Below are 23,040 nucleotides of genomic sequence, written 5' to 3'. Positions count from 1 at the left end.
TGAGCCCTGCAGGACTGAGCCCAGCACCAAACTATGTCAGTGAGTCAGCCGCAGCTTAAGAGCTGCTCAGCCCTCTGCTGAGGGTTTAAAAGGTCAACAGAATTAGTCCATCTGAGGTCCACATTTTTACCCTGTCCAGTCCACATAATTGCACATTTGATGAAAAGGTTACACGATAGAAAAAAAGATAAACTTAAAGAAACTCGAGGAATTTAAATAATTAATGCGTGGCTTATAGATTAGAAGGTGATTTAGGTCACATTCTAATAAACATGTTAGGAGCTGAAGCTCATAGGAACGTTTTTCTGTCAAATAACAAAAATCAGTTCCATTTCATTTCAACGTCATTTCTGCTAATTCTTTATTTTTCCGGATATTTTTTCTTTTTTACTCCAAATTTTATTTCTTTTTATTGTTATGTATCTGAAAGCACTGGAACTTATTGGAAAACAAGATTAATTTCAGTGTTCTTCACGCCAAACAGACCCCCGGCGAGCCGCGTCTCATAACCTCAGAGGGGTTTTTTCAGATATCCAGCCATGCTCACAAAACATCGCACTGGAAGTTTTCTGAGTGCTTGTTACATGTTTGCTCAAATGTCCCAGATTTGGCCAGAAGGAAGCATCTAATTAGCATAATATTCATATTTTTGAAAAGCTCCTAAGAGCACCCCTGGCATTGTCCGTTTCTCTCTGTGCGTCTCATGGCTAGCGGTTGGTTAATGTCTGCCTTGTGCTCGGCGAGTGCACGTTTCGCTTGTTGAGGATGCGGTGTGAATGTGCTGTTTGGGGTTTGGGCCCGTGCATCTCCAGGGCCCGATAATCAGCTCTAAGCTGCTTCTATCAATCTTCATAACCGCGGTGCGTTGAGGAGGGAAGTGCAGCTAATCAGCTCTAACCGGCCTCCGTGTTCAGCTCTGCCGTCGCTGTTGTAGCACGGCCATATGCAAACACCGTCCCCTCACGTGCGCGCGTCTTCCTCGCATCTTGGCCGCCTCACGGGGGCCACTCCACAGATGGCCGGCTCTGGCAGAAGTCGGCTTTTTGAAAGGGGCCTGTGACTTTCACTGAATAGCTGTTAGTGTAGGTTAATATAGGAGTGGTGGCCCTGCAGAGGTGGCAATCACAGCTCTGATCAGAGCCGCGCTTCAAAGACGTCTGTGCAAGTTGAAGCCAGAGTTGTCATTAGCTTCTGCCCTGTACTTGACAGCCCGTCCCCACCCCAACTCCCTCTTCCTGTCCCTGTCTCTGTCTCCCACCTCGCCTCTCTGTCGTTGCTCTCGGTTTCTGTCTGTGTACAAATGGCTACTGTAATCCTGGGTCTGGCCGCTCGGGCCTGTCACTCCACATTTGGACTAAGCATCTTTCCGTCTCTCATCTCCTTTAACCTAATTGTATTGTAATAAGCAATTACTGATCTATTTTTGCACACTAGATCTGAGATTGGACCAGTTTTTAAAAGGGCGAGCAGGGGACAGGAAGTGGGGCGGGCAGAACCCCGAACTTCTAGGTGGATGTGAGCTTTACAGCTGCTAATTGCTAAGCTTCCTCTCGGTGATGATATAATACCACGGCGTCCTCTGGTTTCTGTCCTGTGCTGCCGAGTGCCCTCTAAAGCAAAAGTGATTGCGCCGTTGTTTGTTGTTTATTGGCTGTTTTTTTCTCTTTGTGAGTCAGCTCTAGTGATGCAAATGAGCCAAGGCAGTGTTTACCTGGACTGGCCATGATTTCCCCGCTTGTGTGTGTGTGTGTGTGTGTGTGTGTGTGTGTGTGTGTATGCGTTTGTCGTGCCTGCACGTCTAGGCCTTTGATCATACTACAGTGCATTGACAGATGCTCTCTAGTGCTTTCTGGTTGCTTATGAACGAGGCCGCTGCCGGGATCTGAACGCCTGTAATTATATCCCCTTGCTAGAACAAAAACAATTGTGGCTCATACAACAAGGTGCGAGACGTTTTCTATCTGTCCCATTTTTTTTTTTAGGTATGAGGAATGACCCCCCCCCCTCCACCCAATCCCTCGTCTGCCTCCTCCCTGTCTGGCGTTCGGTGTTTACAGCTGTATGTGAGTGCGTGTGTGTGTGTGTGTGTGTGTGTGAGAGAGAGAGAGAGAGAGAGAGAGGTGAGGGCCACAATACAGGCTTGCATCTCGTAATCATAGCTGGATGTGTGATCTCAGCGTCCTGCCTGAGAACTGACTCAGTGAACCGTTATGTCTGTGTGTTGGAGAAGGATGGAGGGATGGACGACTCATAGCTAATTCATACTAAGGACCAGTTAATTAATCAGGAGAACAAATGAAAAGTTTAAAACTTAGGAGAGTTTAAAAGAAAAGACCTGAGGGCATACTTTTGGTCTGAGTTGTAAATTAGGAATTTAGCTGAAGGAAATTAACATTTTGGGGTAAAAAGAACTACTCCCAAAATGACTTCAAATTAGGGAAACATTAGGCTAGGTGTGTGTCTGTAATTTTAGTAAGATTCTGACCGTTTGATAATTCTGATGCTCAAAAATATGAAATAGTAAAATAAGGATATCAGTACAATTAATTATTTAATGTCATAGTTTTTGATTTTGACTAACTTAGTCAGTTTATTTTTATTTTAATTAATCACAAGATGTTGAATTTAAATTCTGCCCTCTGATGGTTTTAAAAGACAGAATATGAAATGTATAATAAACATCTACATCAGGGGACTCATTAATCAACCTTGCTTACGCACAAAACGGGGTCGGAAAACTGCGTAAGCAACTTTCCACACAAGCTTTGGGATTTATGAAAGAAAACTTAGTGGAAAAATGTGCACAACTTTTAAGTTGACTAAGAACCTGGCTTAAGCACATTTTGGACATGGAGAGCACCTGCAGTGCTGCTGCTGAGAAGGATACAATTATGAAATCCTGCAGCTTTATCACTTGTACTGCTTTGTTTTCATACAGAAGAAGACCCCCACACGCACACACACACATGCGCGCACACACACACACTCGCCCACACACACAGCCTGAAGCGCAGAATACTGAATGCAGAATATCAGCAGGGGAACAGAATGAGACGCGTCTGTGACAGTGTGAATGTCCTGCCTGTCACTGTGACCCGATTGATCATGCGCCCTGGCTACTTGGACAAGGGAGAACTCCATTTGGGTGACTGGTTAGCATGTGTGACTTTCACCTGGGAGTCTGGGGATTGAATCCTGATTGGACCATTTTTTTTAATATCTGCCACAGATCTCTCTGAAGAACTCACAACATTGACAGCTTCAGCAACGCTGTGCCTGTCTGTGGATTTTCTCTTATATGTTTTGCAAACGCACTTCCTTTCATTTCTCCACCTCACCCACAGGTACATCAATTTCTGCTTCTGTGAAATTGCGCTTCCTTGATCTGCCTTGATCTACGGTCGCCATGTTATTGGCGGAGCGCTGCAACAGCCGGCTTATGTATGTGCATGAGATCCACAAGGCACATTGCATTGACTATTTATGGCAGTAAGTGGGCGTGGTGAGGGCGGGATGTGACTAAAAATCAGCTGAGAACCTTTCTGGATAGTTTCTGATTTATGAAGCGGAGATCGCATGCAGCTGTGCGTACTCCATGTTTGATAGATCACAAACCTACTTGGCGTAAGGACACTTTTTTTGCTGAGCTTAAGTACAGTTTTAGTAAGGATTCTACGCAATGTTTGATAAATGAGACCCCTGGACCGTCCAAACTTTTTGGGACTTTAGGGATGAACACATCTGAATCAATTCTGTACCAATTCCCGGTACCTAAGAATCAATACCGGTACTTAACGGTAAAAAGTTTTGATTTGTTTGAGTGTTTAACGATGTAAGAAAAGATCGATATGGCAATATATTGTGATATTTATTTCCCAGTGATAATATATTGATATTAAAAAGTCGTGCATCAAATTTTTGGAAGAATTTACATGCAGTGATTTGTGTATTTTCTTTTCTCTTGGTGCAATCTAAACGCCGACCGCTAGTTGGCAGCAGCGTGCAATGGGTTTTGTTTCCACCACTGAAATGTTAATCCCTTTGTTATGGTTCAGATACCTCATTTAAAGTATCAGTTTGGTCTGTTTACTGAATATTCCTACAATAAATTCAGTCTAAAATATACGTCTGACTGAATGTATCACAGTTTATCGTATATATATATATATATATATATGTATGTATGTATATATATATATGTATGTATGTATATATATATATATATATATGTATGTATATATATACATACATACATACATACATACATACATATATATATATATATATATATATATATATATATATATATATATAGTCATGTACAAACTTTTACATGTTTTGCACATACATTGTATCATCTCCCCTGTATCGTGATACGTATCGTACCACCATTATTTCTCTCAAAATGTAACCATATTTGATAAATACCGTGGTGAATAGCATACAACTTTTTGCATGTCATCATTGTAGTGTTTTACAGAATTCTTCACTATGAAAACCTTCAACCACAACTCTCAATGATGCAAAAACTAAATTCCAGCTGCATGCACACCTATTTCTATTCCAAGCCCTGTGAAATAGCTATGATGAGGAGACCATATACCACCGAATTCGGTCGGTGCCTTTAAAAAGTACAGAATACGGTACACATCCCTAATTTTAACTCTTACTTATCTCTTAAAGTAAATTTATGAGTTATTTGTGGCTTTTTGGCGTTTTTCATTGGTATTATTGTGATTATTGGCTTGTTGTTATGTGCAGAGCATAGAAATAGCACTAAATATGACATAGAAGTTACAAAGAACCATTCTGCACCCCCTAGTGACTGGTTGCACTTTACACATTTTAAGTGACTTAAAAATGAGAATAAACATCATACTAATCTCCTGGTGTTGATTCATGTTCACTGCTGCATGTACAAATATTCCTTTTTGTAGTATTTTTTACTACACTTATTTACTTGATGAAAAGACCGGCAAGTTGTTTTAGTTTTGCCCCGTTTTTAAACATCAGCTATTTAGAAAACTCTTTTAAAGCTTTTTTCATTTTAACAATTTGATGCAAAGCCAAAATGTGCACATAGGTGCTTTACAACTCAACCCACGACAGGATTGTCATTAAATTAGTTTTTGTTTTTCCATTTTGTAGTAAAAAGTCTTGAAGTAGGAGCAAATGCTTACTAGAAGGATAGTATAATCAAACAAATAGATGCATAAAATCTACTATCTGTAAGTACAGAACAAAAGAAGATTCTCTGCACAGATAAGCAGGCAGTGATTGCTTCTCAAGGTAAATAAATCTAAATCCTCAGACATGCAGAGTGTCTGAATTAGGTCATTTGAAACATGGTTCAGGTAAAACAGAGACGCCATGCTTCCCCTGTAATCTGTGCTGTAAGGAGTTCTCTCTTCACACACAAACGGGAGGATAGGGTGGAAATTTATGCAAATAGCTGCCGCCCTTGATTCATCACCAAAGACTGACCACGGTGGCAGAGGAAATTGTGTCTGAAATTTTTACATCTGCAAAAAGCAGGAGTAGAAATCTGAGGTGGTGTTCCAGCGCTCACGTGAGGGAGGTGGGAGTGTGTGTGTGTGTGTGTGTGTGTGTGTGTGTGTTCACATTAAAAGATGCATTATGAAGTTACTGAAGCTGTCTGTGCAGCAGGCTGTCATTCCTTCCTGTTCCCTCGGTGGCCTCGTGTTTGAATCTGTGTTTGTCTCGACTCTTAATGGCTGCTGCTGTAGCAGCTCCAGTCCAGAGGGAGAAGATTGAAGAGAGCTGTAATAACAATTTATCAACTAAACTGATGCATTACTTTTGAAAAGCTGGCAAGATTGAGTTTTTCTGAGTTCTGCCAAGTCCACAAATCATCAGTTTCTCTTGGATTGTCGCAGGGAAGAACACCTAAAGCTCCTCTTCGGTGTTTAAAAGTCCCATATCATAGCACGTCCATCCAGATCAGCGATACGTAAAGGTGTCCACACGGGGAGCTTCTGTGTCTGCAGCTTTAAATCCCGAAGCAGCTGCTGCTGACTGCGCCACTTTCAGGAAGAATTCACTGAGAGCTTCAGCCAATGGGAGCAGCTCAGCACACGCAGGTCACTGCAGGGCACCTGCCAGAGACACGGATAAGACTCTCTGCTGCTTCTGGTTTATTTTTCCTCATTTCACATGTAAATATAGCAACGCTGATGTCACGTTTAACCCGTGCAGGGATTTCTGCGGGGACAGTGGCATGTGTGTAGCTTCTCAGGGGACAGATTATTCTTTATTTTCTCTGAGTGGGAGTGTCAGAAGTAAAAACCAGACAGAGGAGGAGGGAGGAAGCATTATTGATCTGTAATCTAAGAAACATTTTCTCCTCTTTCTTGTGCTCATCAGGAACCTTATCCAGAATAATTATTACCTGCTTTTGTCACGGCCGTTGTTACATTACCTCTGAAAGGAATCTAAACAAGAAAGCATATTTACTGCAGGAATATGAGAAGCGCTGCTTCTCTAATACACCGTTTCACATCTTCTCTTTTATAACACCGATAGCTCTTTTTGCATTTGAGATTATCGCTTTGCAAAGACCTCATGAGTGCCATTAAAGTGAAACCAGGCTGATATGTAGCGATTCGATGAAATGTGCCCTGTTCTTTGGAAACTAGCCAAACTCCTGCTCCGGCCTGTTTGCTTTGCATATGTTTTGTTAGCAGGTTTGCATGTTCCATTGTGCATGTCTGCAGGTTTCGTTGGCGGGTTTTTTCCAAAAGTTAGCGTGGCAGAAGCTGTTGATCAGCATCCATGTCGTTTGCATTCCCAACAAAAGTCTAATTGTTATTCTTTGTTTAACTTTAGGTGCCATAAACACCCGCTGAAGTTCATATCAATACAAACAGACGTGAAAATGCCGAAACCGAAAGGTTTTAGACATTAATTGGAGCCGTGTTTGACTAAACTCCTTGAGGTTAGCGTTTTAGGGAGGCTGTGACAGGTTTGGAGGAGTTTAGCTCAGGTACGCGCTCTGCTCAGAGCCCTGCAGGCTGCTGGAACACACAGAATGAGCTGAGCTTTGTTCAGCTAATAGGAAGAATTACAAGCTATTTAGGCAATATGTTTTTTCTTTTATGGTGGGATTGTGTGATTAATAACAAAGCATGCTTTTTAAACGTTAGCTCAGGGCTACGTCTGTTCCAGCCTTCATTCTCTCTGGCTGCACACAGATGTCAACGGAATATTTCCACTTTTTGGTGAAAGCTGCAGCTACAAGCCGGGTGTTTTTCCTCTGCGACCACTCACACTGACAGTGATTATTAACATCATGCACCTACTATGTGTTTTGATCTAAAAACATGAGATTTTCAGCCATTTAGCAATGAACTGTTAAGGTTTTTATGGCTCCTTGAAGGCTTAAATTACTAACCAGCCACTTTCCACTGAAGCGAGTTACGTGCCTCTCGGCTGATGATGAATGTGGTCAGACGACTTTAGAGGCTGTCAGTGACTTGATATTTTTAGTCATCCGTTTGTTGCTTTACTCCGTTTAATAATAATGAATATTATCATCATCTCAGGTATATTGAGAACACCGTGAGTGAACTTTTTAGCCTTCAAACGACGACGCAGATCGGAAGCTTCTCTCAGAGTTTGAGGGTGAAGTTGAAAACGCCTCATTAATTCCTGGCAGATGAGTTTGTCTGGCTGTGTTCCTCAGAGTAGCAGACAGCAGGTCAGGGTGACAATGACTAGCGTGCTTCCTGGTATTTGTTTGAATTTTTCTCTGGGAGATTTATAGACAACAAACACGTTTTATGTAAGAGTGTCAGAATACCTGTTGCAGTGCTTTCACTCAAAACATTTAGTATCAGCAATTTAACTGTTTATTAAAAACTGTGTTTTACTGAACAGGCAGAAAATAAGAAACTAATCAAAGACTTGAGGATTTCTTACAGACCACGTTCACTAAAAGACCAACTTTTATTTGTTCTTTTTGAAACACGATCGATCACTGAGTTTCACTTGCAGGGCAGGCGTGAAAATAGTTTGCTACCCCATCTCTTGCGTTGGCCGCCGATAGAGAAAAGACGGGGAAAAGGCTCAGATCAGAAATAAAACAATCAAATCTATGTTGCACACTAAGTTAGCATTCATGGACTCGCCCATCTTGGCTCATGACAGGATAGGCTGTTGTTGGTTTAGCCTCCAGGAGAGAACAAAGCACGTCTTGGCTAGTAGAAGCTAACGTTAGCATTATCATCTCCACCACATTGCAGAACTCCTTCAGGTTTGTGTTTATTGTGGAGATAAAGCATCAGTGTTGCAAAGCAGAGTTAGTAGATTCATGTTGCTGTTAGCCAATCAGAGGCCAGATATCCAAATGTCAGAAAATAATAACGAGCAAGACTTCAAATCCTGCTGTTTTCTGCTCCCCTCTCCTCCGACTCACTTCTACTTCCTGAAACAGGAGCGCAATAGCTTTCCCCCCCCACAGAGAACGACTCACAAGTCGTTCATTTATACCACCGACCACTGTATGATTCAATAACGAGTCAGCAAGAGCTTTGAATGCAAATCACCCTCCTGTAGACACACATGTAGAGATTACAGATAACACACACAGACCCAAGCGTGGGTAAAAACTTTAGCAATGATTAAATTTTGTCTTTTATATGTTTGGATCAGTGCGTCCTGATGCTTACCTTACATTCTTTGGTTTCCTTCCTCACTCTTTAACAACAACAAGAACAAATCTAATGATGTCAAGTCGCATCCGTTTTATTTGCTTTTTATAAAATTGTTAAAATGTTCTTTGACTGGGCGTCACATAAGTGTGTGTGTGTGTGTGTGTGTGTGTGTGTGTGTGTGTGTGTGTGTGTGTGTGTGTTTGTGTGTGTGTGTGTGTGTTTTCCATAGCCACACAGTTAGAATAAAGATAATTCTGAAGCAATTATGGCTTTTCAAGCAGTCTTCTCCTAACCTCTGAATTTATTAAAAATCCTTCTAGCTTCATCCTTTTCTTATTTTCTAAAATGACAGGCACTCCAGGATAGGTTTTCCATCTTTTTTTGATGACCTCAACAAAAAAGCAGTGGTACATCTTTAGAAGTACACGGTTTGTCATTTTGTTCCATCTGTTATTGTTAAAATCTGCTAACAGGTGTTGGTAAAAGTGCACTCCAAGCTTTTTACGGTTTTGTCTCCCTCTGTGTGTGTGTGTGTGTGTGTGTGTGTGTGTGTGTGTGTGTGTGTGTGTGTGTGTGTGTGTCAGCGGCACACCTTCTATTTCCATGATAAATGCACCGGGGCAGTAATTATTGCACACACAAACACACTCACACACACACATACGCTTTGTGCTCTCAGGAAATTAAAAACACATTCGTACGTAGCCACTCACAAACTTCCTCATGCACTGATAACTCTGCTCACCGTCTCTCAGGATGTGCAGAAATAACCAGATGTTTAAAAAAATGGGTTAAAGAAACTAGGTTGAAGAGTGGTCCATTTTTTAGGCTGTCAGCTTGAATTGTTGTTGGAAAAAAAGAAAATTCAAAAAGCCAAAGCCTGACCCGAATGATCAGAACTGTAAATGCAGCGCGGGGAATTCTCGCCTCCCCAGAGTGAGTTCACTTTAAACTAATGTGTTAAAATGATCTGTGTAAAAATCCTGTGATTTCATTTATTCTTCTCAGTTTGTTCGTTATTCCTAAAAACAAATAAAAGCAGTCGTTTAAACTGCCCTGAGATATGCTAGTAGTAGCTAAAACGCATCAAATGTAGAAGAAGAGAAGGAATCATTTAGTTCTTCCATCTCAAAGTGGTGCTAAATACGGACACAGAGAACTGTTCGGTAAAACAACGAGTCTCTGAATCTGAAGCAGTCCTGTCTCAGCTGGAGGAAGATGTCTGAAATCCGACCCACGGTTACAGGTTGCCCCGGGAGCCAACCGGGACATGGAGAGGGAAGCAGAGATGAACACTGACTTGTTTATTTTTCATTTATTTACAGCCCCCACCGATCGCCAATGATAAATGTGAGTGATGTTGATAAATACCCACACAGCCAGTTTATCAGCAGCTGTCTGGTTTGGGGTCGCCGGCGGCAGCAACCAGCGCTGATAACCCTGAGGGCCTGAGGGATGATGTTGGGGGAGGATGGGGGTGCTGAGGATTATGCAGCTGCTGGCCGGAGTAAAAAGTGGGAAACTGTCTGCTTCAGCAGTTGATGATCTCGTGTGTCTTCTGCTGCCATGTGGAGGAAAAGCTCACAGTTCTTTTAGCGGGAACTGAAACAAGTTTGTTTATTTTTCTGTCCATCGATCTGACGACATATCAGCCTGGGCCTGACTCGCCTGACTCAGCCGTCCCCGTCAGCCAGCCTCTGATTTGTTTTGGGATTACTGCTGCCATAGCAACAGTAGCTAACGCTGGACACTTTGGCTAACATTTAGCAGGTGGCTTGTGTGACCTTGTTAGGATCTGAGCGCCATTACAGTATGTTAATGTGTGGAATTAATATTGCGCCACGGTAACATTTGCAAGTGTCAGCTTGAGCCGGATGAAAAGTCAAGTGATGGCAAAAGTCACCGGGATGTGATCATATTTAACTCCAGGCCGGGGTGGATCCCGGGAGCCGTGTCGGAAATATTTGTACACTTCTTCTGTGGTTTGTTTGCACCGACTGTATATTGATTTTCTGAGAAGGTCAGGCCTATTTAGACACCTGTGTGCCATTTCTAATTACTGCACAGGCTGTGTTTGCATGTTTAAGCCTTTGGCCCTAATGCACATTCTCGTGGAGCTGCTGCAGAGCTCAGAGGAACTTGTTGCTCCTGTTAGTGACCTAAACATCCTGGTGTTTACTGTTTTTATTAGTGAAGCTCAGAGGCGATTTCACACCTCTTCTATCTTCATAGTGAGGTTTTAAATGTGATTTTTCTTTAGTATTTCACCATTTTGGCTCAGATGTTGCACAGTTTTAATTCTGCAAAGGAACAATGTTTTTTCTTTTCTTTTAAAGTAAAATCTCAGAAGAAAAGCGCAGAGAGCAATCGAGCGAGCACCCATGTGTGGGAGGTTGTGTGCATATGTGCAGGCGACGTGCCTGTGAGACTGTGTGCACCTGGAAAGCACTTGACAGATGGTTGCTTCAGCTCTCGCTGAACGCTGCTTCTTTTTTCTTCTCCATGTTAAGCCTCTTTCGTATCAAAAGTGTTTCGGTCAGCATTCTGATCAAAGCCGGCTCTTCCAGCCGTCTTGCTTGTTTGCCGGGCATCTCTTGAGTATGTTTATCCTGCCCCCATCATTTATTTCTGTTTGATTCAGGCGAGCCAGGGGAGATCAGAGCTTTGGTGGTTTCGCTCCTTTTTGTTTATTTGTCAGTAGGATTACAGAGCAATGCATCAAGCATCATTATACGTGTCATCATATCAGTAAATTCTCATTTCTGGGCGAGACTTTGTACTTCAAAAGAGACTTTTGTTTGGGTGAAATGTGATTCTGTAGGGACGTCATGCAGAGATATTGTTTATTTTTGTTTGAGTTGGTGCGAGAATACAAGTTAGCCACGTAGATCATCACTTTTAACTTATTGATTTAGATTTCAACTAAGGAGAGGAAGCTTTTCTAGCCTGGAGTCAGTTTCTGGTTTGGTGTGAAAGAGTTCAAACCATCACGACCTTTCCTCTTGTTCCTGCTTCTAATGACCTCCAACTCAGTCCACTGGAGAGTAGGGCTCCCCCTCCCCAGCTGCGAGCTGTCAGTCAGCTGTGTTGTGGCCAAAAAGGGATTTCCCTCAACTTTTTTTCTCATACACAAAACTTTGTACATTTTTAGCAGTAGCGGTTAACACATTGGGTCAGAGTGTGTCTACCAGAGGAGGGACACTCATCGTAGCTGCCTGAAAATGATCAAAACTAAGCTAAATAATTATCCAATGCTACTTTTAAAAAGCAGAATAAGAACATTTGCTTTAGAATAATAAAAATATGGCTGTTGTTGGATCAGAAATGTTCTTAAAGGTGCCTTATGTAGAAATGAAGTAGAATTTGCTTACTTGTTGTTTACCACTGTAAACAACTCTGGAGCTTCTTGCCGGCCGTCGTCAAAATACAATTGTTGGCGCTGCAGTATTAGCTCACAGGAGACACGGCAACCCCACACTCACTGATGGTAAACAGTAGTTACATCCCTCCTTCCTTTGTTGTGAAAGGAGAAAAACTAACAATCATCGCAGCCAGCTGGATATGAAAAACGTTTCGGTACAACCTTCCTTCCAAAATGACCGAAACATTAGAGTCTTTTGGGATTTTCTCACTGTAAATTTCTCACGATAGTCTTACATACTGCTCCTTTAAATTGGAATATTTCCTTTTGTCTCCCATCTTGACTGGGGAAGGCTGTTGATTTAGCATCCAGGAAAGAGCAGAGTGCATCTCAGCTAGTAGAAGCTGACCATTAGCATTAGCAACTCCACAACATGGCATAACTCTTTCAGTCTTGTGTTATTTGTGGTGATTAAAAAAATCAACGTTGCATTTTTACCAAATAAACAAAAGGGTACGGAGGCAGCAGAAGAGTTGTGTTGCTGTTACCCAATCAGAGGAGAGATGTCCGCATTTCATGATTATTAATGAGTAAGACTCAAAATCCTAACGTTTTCTGCCCCCCTCTCCTCCGACTAACTCCTACTTCCTGAAACAGGAGCGCCAGAGCTTTTTTCCCCCACAGAGATGAATTCACAAGACATTCCTTCATACTAGAAACCAGCGCTATTGTATTGAAATGATGAATAAATATCATATAACTGGCATTTTTACTAAAAATCACCACACTGTCAAAACCGACCCGATCATACATCAGACCTGCAGAACTACTCCAACCTGTGGCCACTCGAGCATTTCTTTTTCCACCTGAGTTCACCTGAAACACTCTGAAGTGAGCTTCCAGTCACCCACATCAGAGTTAGCTAAGCCAAAGCAATAACCATGTCGACATAATAGATAACATTATGGATCAGGCATGGAGTGCACCCGTGAACTCTCCTGATGCTGTAAAAGAATAGAACAAATCGCACACACTGCTCAATGCTGCTCAATTAGTCCCACATCTAACGTTGTGCTAACGAAGCCCAATTTCAATGCTCAAAATCGCAAATCAAGGAAGGAAAACCAACACCTGCGTCGGCCTGATCTGAGTTAGGATAATATTGAGTTTGTTAAAGATGACATCTCATTAATATAATTTCCTTTCCTCTCTGGTACGTAACTTTTTTAAAGCGATGCAGCCTTTTGTGCAGAAATACCCCCCTCCCCACACACACACACACACACAGATTCTTTGCCTGGTTTGGGTGTATTTTATGGAGAAATTGCCCTCCTAATTTTAGCGCGTGCTCTGCAGCAGATGTTTGTGCCCTTTCTGGTGCTGTGGGTAATAATCCTTAATATTTGTGCCGTTCAGAACTAAATGAGCCTTTAATGCACTCTGGTTCCATCTTCTAGCACTCATTAATTGTTTTTCGAAAGTCCATAAATTGTTTCCGCCTTATTTATTTATTTTAATTTAATTTTTTAATGAACAGAAACTTTAAAGGGTCAGTTCTGATCGGAGACTCCTTGTGAAACGCGGTCCTGGTTCTACGTTCTCCCTCCTGTTTGACCTTCGGTGTTCAGCAGCCTCGCTAACGCCGTGACACAGAACTTTATTGGGCGCATCTTTGCGTTCCCGTCTCCGTCTCCTTGCCATCCATCATGGCAGGTGCTGCTCGCTCCGTGCGCTTGGCGCCTCATTAAAAGATTCTGTGCTGCATTTGGAGTGCTGTCACTCATCTTCTACTCTCACCCTTCTCCTTCCAGATGGTCACAAGAACAAAGAAAATATTTGTGGGTGGCTTGTCGGCCAACACGGTAGTGGAGGACGTGAAGCAGTATTTTGAACAGTTTGGGAAGGTAAGATGGATTTTCTTTCATCCTTTCTTCTTTTGTTGTCTTGTTGTCGGTGAAAGATCGGAAAATGATTTTCAAATATGAATGCCTTGTTTAAAAGTAACAAGAAAAAGCAGCAGTCATTAGCTGTTGGCTAACGGAGCACACCTGAACCTACTTGACTCCTCTGTAGGGAATCTGGCTACAGCGCTGTGCTTTTTTCCTGTTTGCTCGTGGATAATAGCTGTCTGGGTTCAGCTTCCTGTTGAAAAACTTTTGTTCTCCATGTCTGTGTGATCACGTAAGAATATTGCTGGTTTTGTTTTGATGGAGAAGCACTGGGAAGTGTTTTCAGCTGCAGGATCTGAAGCAAAAGCTGCTTTAATAAAACATTTTTACCCAACACTACTTGGATCTGGTGTTGGAGAGTTGATCTCTGGCTCTTTTATGGATTTTGTTGCCATAAAATGATAAAATCTCAATTTCTGGCCAAATTGATGACTAAAACACATAAAACATTAAAAGATTAGCATTTCTTGACGAAACACATATTGGCAACCATTGTTTATGCCAAAGCTTTAAAGGTGTGGAACACACAAAACACATTTTTTCATTATTTCTTATTATAATCAGAGTTTTTCATGCAGGCTGAACATGAAAATAGTCTTCTGGTTTTGCTTCTGATAGAAAAAAGATGGTGAAACTCTAGGATTTCACTTCACACTGCCACCCATCTTGACTCGCGATGGCCGTTGTTGGTTTAGCGTCCAGGAAACAGCAGAGAATGGCTCAACTAGTAGAAGCTAACTGTTAGCATTAGCAACTTCACCACACGGCAAGGAAATAAGACTTCAAATCTAGTTCCTGAAACAGGCGCACCAGAACTTTGTTTCCCCAGAGTATGATTTAAAAGGCATTTACTAGAGTCCACTGCACATGTTTTGTTCCACACCCCTCAGCTAAAGAAACTGCTGGAGTCATAAATAAATGATAAATGACCTTCAGTCATTCTCCCACTCACACACTGCCGTTATAGCTATCGTGGTCAAATCTTGAAAATTCACATAGTTTGTTAGCGTTTTGGTGTTGTGAATAACTTGGCTACTAAAACATATAATCTTAGACCCTTTTTTATCAAGTAATCTTAATTTATAGAAATTCAACATTTAATCTTTTATTCAGAGTAGGGCTGGGCGATTCAGCCTAAAAATAAAATCTCTGACTTTATTCTTTTAATTCGATTTACGATTTTTTTCAGATTCTCTCAGGGGGACACACAACAATACAACTAGAGCAAGCTATCACTGCATCAACCTGATGAGGAAATATAAAATCAGCATTGTTTTACTGAACAATCACGATAATAAATCACAGTGCATTTAGTGCCAACCACAGCCTTAAGACATGTGTTGTAAATGCCCAAGTCCATACTTATGAGAGCACCATGTGAGCACCTGTGTGCGTACACACGCTTGTATATGTAAGGTTTCTATATAGGAGCGTCCAATAGAGAGTGTGAAGGGCCACAGATCTGCCCCCAAAGAGGTGTAGGAGATGGAGGGAGCTTCAAATCTCAGAGATCCAGGAGCTGCCCCAGAGCACAGGGACCCCAAGGAGACTGCGACAGAACCCCCCCCCCCCCCCCCCACGAGAGGCACAGAGGATCGCCCCGGGGGGCCACAACCAGCAGCCGGCAGAGTCCCGGGGATATCAGCGGCAAGCCCACAGGCCCAACCGCAGCCTTCCCACCCCCAAGCCAGCCGAGCCGAGAACCCAGCAACCCGTGACCCAGGGGCGACCAGCTCAATTATTAAGAATAGCAATAAGTACTAATGGAAGGCACCTTAAAGCCAATTTTGTTTTGTATTTAATCACAAGAAAGACAAATTTAAGCCTCATTTCTGAGATGAATAATGAATAAATGAACACCCGCTTGGAATAAAAGTGCCACACTCCACGACCGTCGCAGCAAACCCAAACCAGTTCCAAACAACAGATGATTTAATTCCTTTCTGAGGAACAAACTTCCCAGTCTCACCGGTGGTTATGGAGTCGCTTGCTGTTGCTGTTTCGTGTGCGTGCTGTGACGTTGTTGTCACAGTGATGTGAAACTAACGCTACGGAAGCTCTGGGGAGCCAAAAAGGCGCTATTACATAAAAATTTGATTAAATTTTTTATTTTTTTAATTGCCCGCAACAAGAAATTATAATTAATTAATTGAATCGATTTATCGCCCAGGCCTAATTCTGAGCTTGTTTTTTGCTTGTTCACTTTTCCAAATTCTCACATTTCCTTACATTATGACCTAAAAAGGTCAATAAAAAAATAAAAGGCCAACAAGATGAAGGGGCAAGCTCTATTTAGATTTCCTTTAGACTTATTTTTTTATCAGTATGTGTAATTCTGAAAAGTTTAAATATACAATAAAACCAGATGTGCACAAAGTTTAAATAGATCCAATCAATAAACTAAATAAATCAGGTGTAGATTTTTGAGAGCTTCATTAAAACCCTTCCAGTGGTTTACGGGTATTGGTTCCAGTATTTAACACTTCATGGGAAATTTACTGGTGTGTTTGGGATCACGATCATCTGACCTGTTTTTGTATCAGCTGTGGCGTCCATCTTTGATTGAGCTGACTCCAAAACTTATTGAGATGTGGACTTTTGGAGCATTTTAGTGGTCTTGAGATATTATTAGACAAACAAACACTCACAGACACAAGCAAAAACACTACTGACCACCTTTTAGAGGCAGGTGACCATATAACCAACCTTGAGTCAAATGCGACCCTCTGACATCAGCAGCTTTCTCCTCATACGTAGACTGATGGGTCGACTTCATGCTCTGCACCTGCTGACAGCTTCTCCCTTGTGTCGAGTCGCTGTTGATCACTTCCTGTCAGTCCAGCTGAGTGGTCTGCATCTCATACTTATTAACCATCTCCAATTTGAGCCTTAAAAGGAGCTAACAGCATCCGTTTGGCATTTCTCCCACAGTAAGACAAATTGTGACAAGCAAACAGCTGAGGATGTGGCAGCAGAGCCACACAGCCTGCCTTGCCTGGTCAACAACATGCCTTTTGCTTACAGAGTAAACAAGCAATGACAACCAGCTGCCATGACCAACCCTCCCAGTAACTATGAAAGCATGACATCACTATCAAACACTGCTTAGTGCTGGAGTCGCAGACTTCCTGTGTTGTGACAGCATTTTAGAGTCTGATCTTTCAGCTGAGGGTGTTTTTATTACTAATTTTAAGTCAGATGTGTAGCCGCTGCAGTTCCCACGAACACTTCACTCACCTGATTGAGGCTTATATGTTCATTCTCTCACCCAAGGATGGACATACATCTCTCTCACTTGCACACACTCACACACACATACGCGCGCGCGCAGCTCTCAAGCATGCGTGCAGGCACAAACAGGCTTTGATACAGTGGCAGCATTTCACAGATAATTTCCCCACACTGAGCAGAGATCCATTTCCCTCATGTCATATTCCACATCAGTCAAGGTCACCTTCAGCTGATCCACTCTGTGCAGCATCAACACTTGACCTTGAGTTTGAGTTTTAGTGAGGATGGATTTTTCACGGGCACATAATGTACCGCGTCCTGAAGGAGACAAAAGAGCTCTTATACATTAATAGAAAGATTATTTTTTGTTTTTTCTTGTCTTCATAGACAATACGCTGATCCCCCCCCCCCCCCCCCCCCCAGCATGAAGCTGCGTGTTATTTTCTGGAAGTGAGGAAAGTGAAGGCCTTTGTTTCGCTCTTGCTCTGTGGTAGAGCGTTTAAGACCTCACTGTATCCTGGTCCGCTGCTTCAAATGAAGATGACTTATTTGCACAATAGAACGCAGCGAGCAAATATTCAGCATGACTTTGCAATCAATGGCTGTAAGAAGGGACTCCAAATGATTTTCATCTTGATTGAATGACATAATTGACTTGATTATGCAAAGTTTTTCCCCCCTCCTCGAGGAATCCTCAAACGCTTAGGAGGAAACAAACAAATCAAACTGATTGAGCGAGATCTCGAGCATGTTTCTTTGTGTGCTTTCAGAGCCTACTTGTGCATGCTCGGATGTGCTAGCCGTGCTGCTCTTGCTATGTGGGAGCGTGCCAGCAATTAACTGTTTTTATGTGGGTGCGTGATTAGGGGGACGTTGGTGTGTGTGAGCGAATTTGAGTGTCTTCAGCTAAAAGACAATCAGAGCAGATATTAAAGGCTATGAAAGACAAGACACAGAGGAGGGAACAGAAAAGGATCTTTGTGTTTTGTGTGTGTCCTTTCTTTCTGCCTTACGCATCCCAGGATTTATTAAATAACCCGTCTGTCAGTGCAACCTGTCATTATCGTCACACGCACAGCGCTCCCGAGAACTTCCCCACAGAAGGAGAAACCAATTAATTCAGTTTGTCCTTCGTAGAATCTCGACGGCAGTCGGCATCTCCGTCTGTCAGTCAGTCGGGCTGTTTTTCTGTCTGTCAGCTCGTGTGTGTCAGGAGGGATGTGAGCCCCACATGGTGGTGGTGGTGGTGGTGGTGGTGGTGGTGGTGGTGGTGGTGGGGGGCATCAACTCTTCCAGATTTCCTAAAAGTCCGCTTCGGAGTTCTTATCAATTATCACACAAGTACAACTTAAAGCACTGGAAAATGCTCTTCCTCACTGGGAATTTGCCTTTTCACTGCTATTATTTATAAGATCTGTATACAGTGTGTGTGTGTGTGTGTGTGTGTGTGTGTGTGTGTGTGTGTGTGTGTGTGTGTGCGCGCGCACAGCAGCACGAGCCAATTAGCCGGATGTGGTCTGCAGAGATAGCGGTGGTTGGGAGGCAGTGGAGGGGAAACAGCTGTTGTGGCCACAGTTGAGTCACAGGTTCTCCCCTGACCTCCACGCCTCCCCTCCCTCCCACCCTTGTCTTCTCTGTCTCCATCGATGGGGGAGACGGTGCATTTGTTGTTGAGAGATGCTGACAGCTCCCGTGCACATCACTCTCACTGCCACTCTCCCAGCAGTCACGATTAGGAGAGAGCACATATACGCGAGCCCGCTTCAGCTGCTGCACAGCCAGAGACACCTCTCTTTTTTTTCTCCTTTTGCCATCTACAGCACATGCTGAAGGTGTGCGTTTGAACTGATTGCGACAGTCGTTTGAACGGAACTGAAGTGTGGTTGTGTTTGACTGATTCTAATGCATCTCAGATGGATCCCATTACCTCCTTAATAGTAGCCACATCCTGCCCTCCGTTCTTTTCTTTTCTGTTTTTTTTTTCTCGGGCAGCACACGTCACTTTAGCCCTGCAAGCCAGATGAGACAATCTTATCAGTACTGCCTGGCCTCTCTTTATATTCAAGGACTCTTAACTGCAGCCTGCTGCTATTTCTGCCTGCAATAAAGTCAAATTAATCAGCATCTGCTTCTTGCTAGTTAGAACGATTCTATGGAATTGTAAGGAAAATTAAATTTAAATGCACATCAAAATGTATTGATGTATCCTCTATGAAGGAGTTAAACTATGTATGAAAATGTCAAACTTTCAAGGCCATTTAAAAAGATCTGAATTTAAAGCAGAAATAATCACTGGTCTTTCTACAGTTGTAATGTGTTACTGTAATATTTATTTATTCTGTAGTAGGAATAGAAGTATTTTCATTATTGCACTTGGTCACACATTTAATCCCTCACTGTTTTCACAGTTGGATAAGAAGGAGTCTCATCTGTAGAATATGCAACAGGCTGATTATGGTCTGCAGGACGAAAACACGATGAGCTATGAGAGAGTTACAAACTCATTGAACTAATACGTGTTATTGTTCGTTTAGCTGATATATGAAGTCCAATAATAAAAGAAATGGGAGCAGAAAGCCACAAGTAAGCTTCCATACAAAACTTTCATGAGGAGTATTTAGGGGCTCGACACACGGCAGGCGACAAACGACCGCGATCAGTGAAATTCGTCACTGTCGCTTTTATTACCTGACACACAGGAGGCGATCTGCGGCCAGCGGCAAAGCCGTCTACGCGTTCTGTTCCATGGCGAAATCGAAACTTCCGTTGTTTTGATTGGCCGTGTCAGGTTGGAGGGAATTAAGGTTATTTAAGTGGTTCAGAGTTAATAAAGTGGTAGATATGATGTTTCACACTGTGATGCTAGAGTTATGTGAAATCTTACTTCTGATTTTACTTTATAAAACATAATAATAATCAACTTCTCCTCCATGTTTGTTCGGAGATGTACGGAGCATCCTGTCCGCTCATTGGTCAGTGAATGAAACCTCCGTTGATTGGTCCTCGTCCGAGCGACAGCGATGAAAAGTTGAAAATATTTCAACTTTCTGGGATCGCGTCGCTGGGTCGCCTGTGCACGACACGTGCACGAGCGCAAAATTTCACATGCACATTTTTCACGTTTCAAACTCTTTTTTTATTGGGCCTGGCATGAAATCAATTAAACCTGTCTGATAATTTCCTGGTTTATTAAGCAGCTGAGGGCATTGTTAATCACGTTCAGCTGTATTGGTGTTCATGGACTTAACGACAGGTGCACTAAAGTGGCAACAATCACAAAACCCTCAAAACAGGACTGGTTTAACATGCAGAGGTCATTTCAAGTTTCTCCCTCTTGATCTTTTTCGGCTGGTTTTCCACTCGTGCAAATTTTGGCTTGAATAATTATCTCTACTGGCAGTATGAGGCGATTCCTTAACCCTACAGAAGTTGCACAGGTTGTCCAACTTCTCCAGGATGGCACATCCATACATGTTGCAGCAAGAAGGTTTAATGTGTCTCCCAGCACAATCTCCAGAACATGGAGGAGATTTGAGGAGACTGGCGGTTATTCTCGGAGAGCTGGACAGGGCCGTAGAAGGTCCACAACCCATCAGCAGGACCGATACCTGCTCCTTTGTGCAAGGCGGAACAGGCGAAGCACTGCTCGTGCCCTACAGAATGATCTCCAGAGGGCCACTGGCGTGAATGTCTCTACCCAAACAATCAGGAACAGACTTCATGAAGATGGCCTGAGGGCCCGGCATCCTGTAGTGAGCCCTGTGCTCACTGCCCAGCTCACTACCGTAGAGCTCGACTGGCATTTGCTCAAGAACACCAGAATTGGCAAGTCCGCCACTGGCGCCCTGTACTTTTTACAGAGCAGTTCACGTTCACGAGCAGGTTCACCCTGAGCACCTGTGATAGACGTGAAAGTCTGGAGAAGACAAGGAGAACGTTATGCTGCCTGCAAAGTCTTTCAACATGACAGGTTTGGTGGTGGGTCAGTGATGGTCTGGGGAGGCATATCCATGGAGGGACGCACAGACCTCTACGGCATAGGAAATGGTGCTCTGACCGCCATAAGGTATCGAGATGAAATCCTTGAACCCGTTGTCAGACCCTACGCTGATGCAGCAGGTCCTGGTTTTCTCCTAATGCACGACAATGCCCGGCCTCATGTGGCAAGAGTATTTAGGCAGTACCTGCAGGATGAAGGAATTGAACCAGTTGAATGGCCTTCACGATCCCCTGACTTAAACCCAATAGAACATCTGTGGGACATTATGTTTCGGTCCATTAGGCGGCGCCAGGTTGCTCCTCAGACTGTACAAGAGCTCAGGGACGCCCTCACACAGATCTGGGAGGAAATGCCACAAGACACCATCCGTTGTCTCATTAGGAGCACGCCCCGACGTTGTCAAGCATGCACACAAGCTCGTGGGGGCCACACAAGATACTGAAAAGCAATTTCAGTTGCAGAAATTAAGTTTTTGAAATAATGGACTAGCCTGCTACGTCTTCATTTGACTCCGATTTTAGGGTGTCTACACAATTGAGCCCTCTGTAGGCTGATAACTTTTATTTCCATTAAAAGACTTGGCATCCTTTTGTTCCTAAGACATTGTCCTGTCGTTATTTGTATAGATATCCAACTTCATATTGAGATCTGATGTACCTAATGTGTTTCTTTAAAGTGTTCCTTTATTTTTTGTGAGCAGTGTATGTAATATCTATATATATATATATATATATATATATATATATATATATATATACATATATATATATATATATATATATATATACATATATAAGTCATGTATGTGACTTGGACTCGAGTCAGACTCAAGTCATTATTTTAATGACTTCTGACTTGACTTGATAAAATCTATAAAGACTTTTGACTTGACACGGACTCGAACGCCAATGACTTGCAACTTGAATCGACTTGCATCTGTTGACTTGATGATGACTTGAGCATTTTTGATATTTTAGCACAAAAGTGGCACGACATGGACAAAAATCATGAATCATTCATGGTTCTGGGTTTGATATTGTTCTGCTAAATGCAGCAGCACTTTGTTTATAATCAGTTTCAGTGTAACTCTCTGCTCGTTTGAGCAAATAAATGAAGCTTTGCATGTTTGGGCGTCGATGTAAGAGGTGAGCCTCCGCTTTGTTTTGGTCGTTTTGGCGTTGACATCATCATAGCGCGCAACGTTCTGTGACTCTTAAAAAAACAGTAAAAACGTTGAGAAACGCTGGCAGCGAAGGGCTTTACCGATCAGGAAACGGCTGGCAGCGAATGAGTTCAAGGAAAGTTTGTAGAGAGACCGCCCCCACACCACACCCCCTTTATACCGCCATCACATAATCTTTTGTGAAAAGCACATTATCGCACCACATTGTCGCCACAATCTGACCACTTATGAACAACCAAAGGCTCTCTGACTGGCATCATTGTTTTATGAAGAGGCGTATTACTTGCTGTGTTTTTATTGGGTAGTTGGGTGGGAGGTAGGGTGTCTGGTGAATCATACACAACGGCTGCCATGACATGTTTAAGTGTTTTGGTTTCAGTTTTGAGTAAACGTCAACATTTTGAATCTGACCAATCAGCAGAGGGATATTTTCTTTGTGTCTGTTGATGGTTAAAATAACTTGTGTGTGGTGGTAAAACTGCTGCCTCGCAGCCAGAAGGTTCCAGGTTTGAATGACAGCTGCTGCCTCTCTGTGTGCCGTCATCATGGTGTCCTCGTGCACATGTGGATTTTTCACCCCAGCTCCAGTTTGCTCCCACAGGCCAAAAACATGCGTGTTAGGTTAATTTGTGACTTGTCTAAAC

The 23,040-nt window shown here is 42.7% G+C and overlaps 1 protein-coding gene across 15 annotated transcripts in view; it reads left to right on the top strand.

Annotated features, from left to right (window-relative positions):
• The window catches only part of msi2b (musashi RNA-binding protein 2b), a 337,759-nt gene that overhangs the window by 76,250 nt on the left and 238,469 nt on the right, over nucleotides 1-23,040 (top strand). For all 15 annotated transcript variants that reach the window (XM_015961077.3, XM_015961072.3, XM_015961075.3 and 12 more), the window contains exon 6: nucleotides 13,845-13,937. In XM_015961077.3, coding sequence (XP_015816563.1) covers nucleotides 13,845-13,937 — 93 coding nt within the window. The remainder of the gene's footprint in view (nucleotides 1-13,844; nucleotides 13,938-23,040) is intronic.

This window comes from Nothobranchius furzeri, chromosome 10, assembly GCF_043380555.1.
Source record: "Nothobranchius furzeri strain GRZ-AD chromosome 10, NfurGRZ-RIMD1, whole genome shotgun sequence".
Lineage (NCBI taxonomy): Eukaryota > Metazoa > Chordata > Actinopteri > Cyprinodontiformes > Nothobranchiidae > Nothobranchius > Nothobranchius furzeri.
This window is presented reverse-complemented; position numbering and strand designations above follow the sequence as displayed.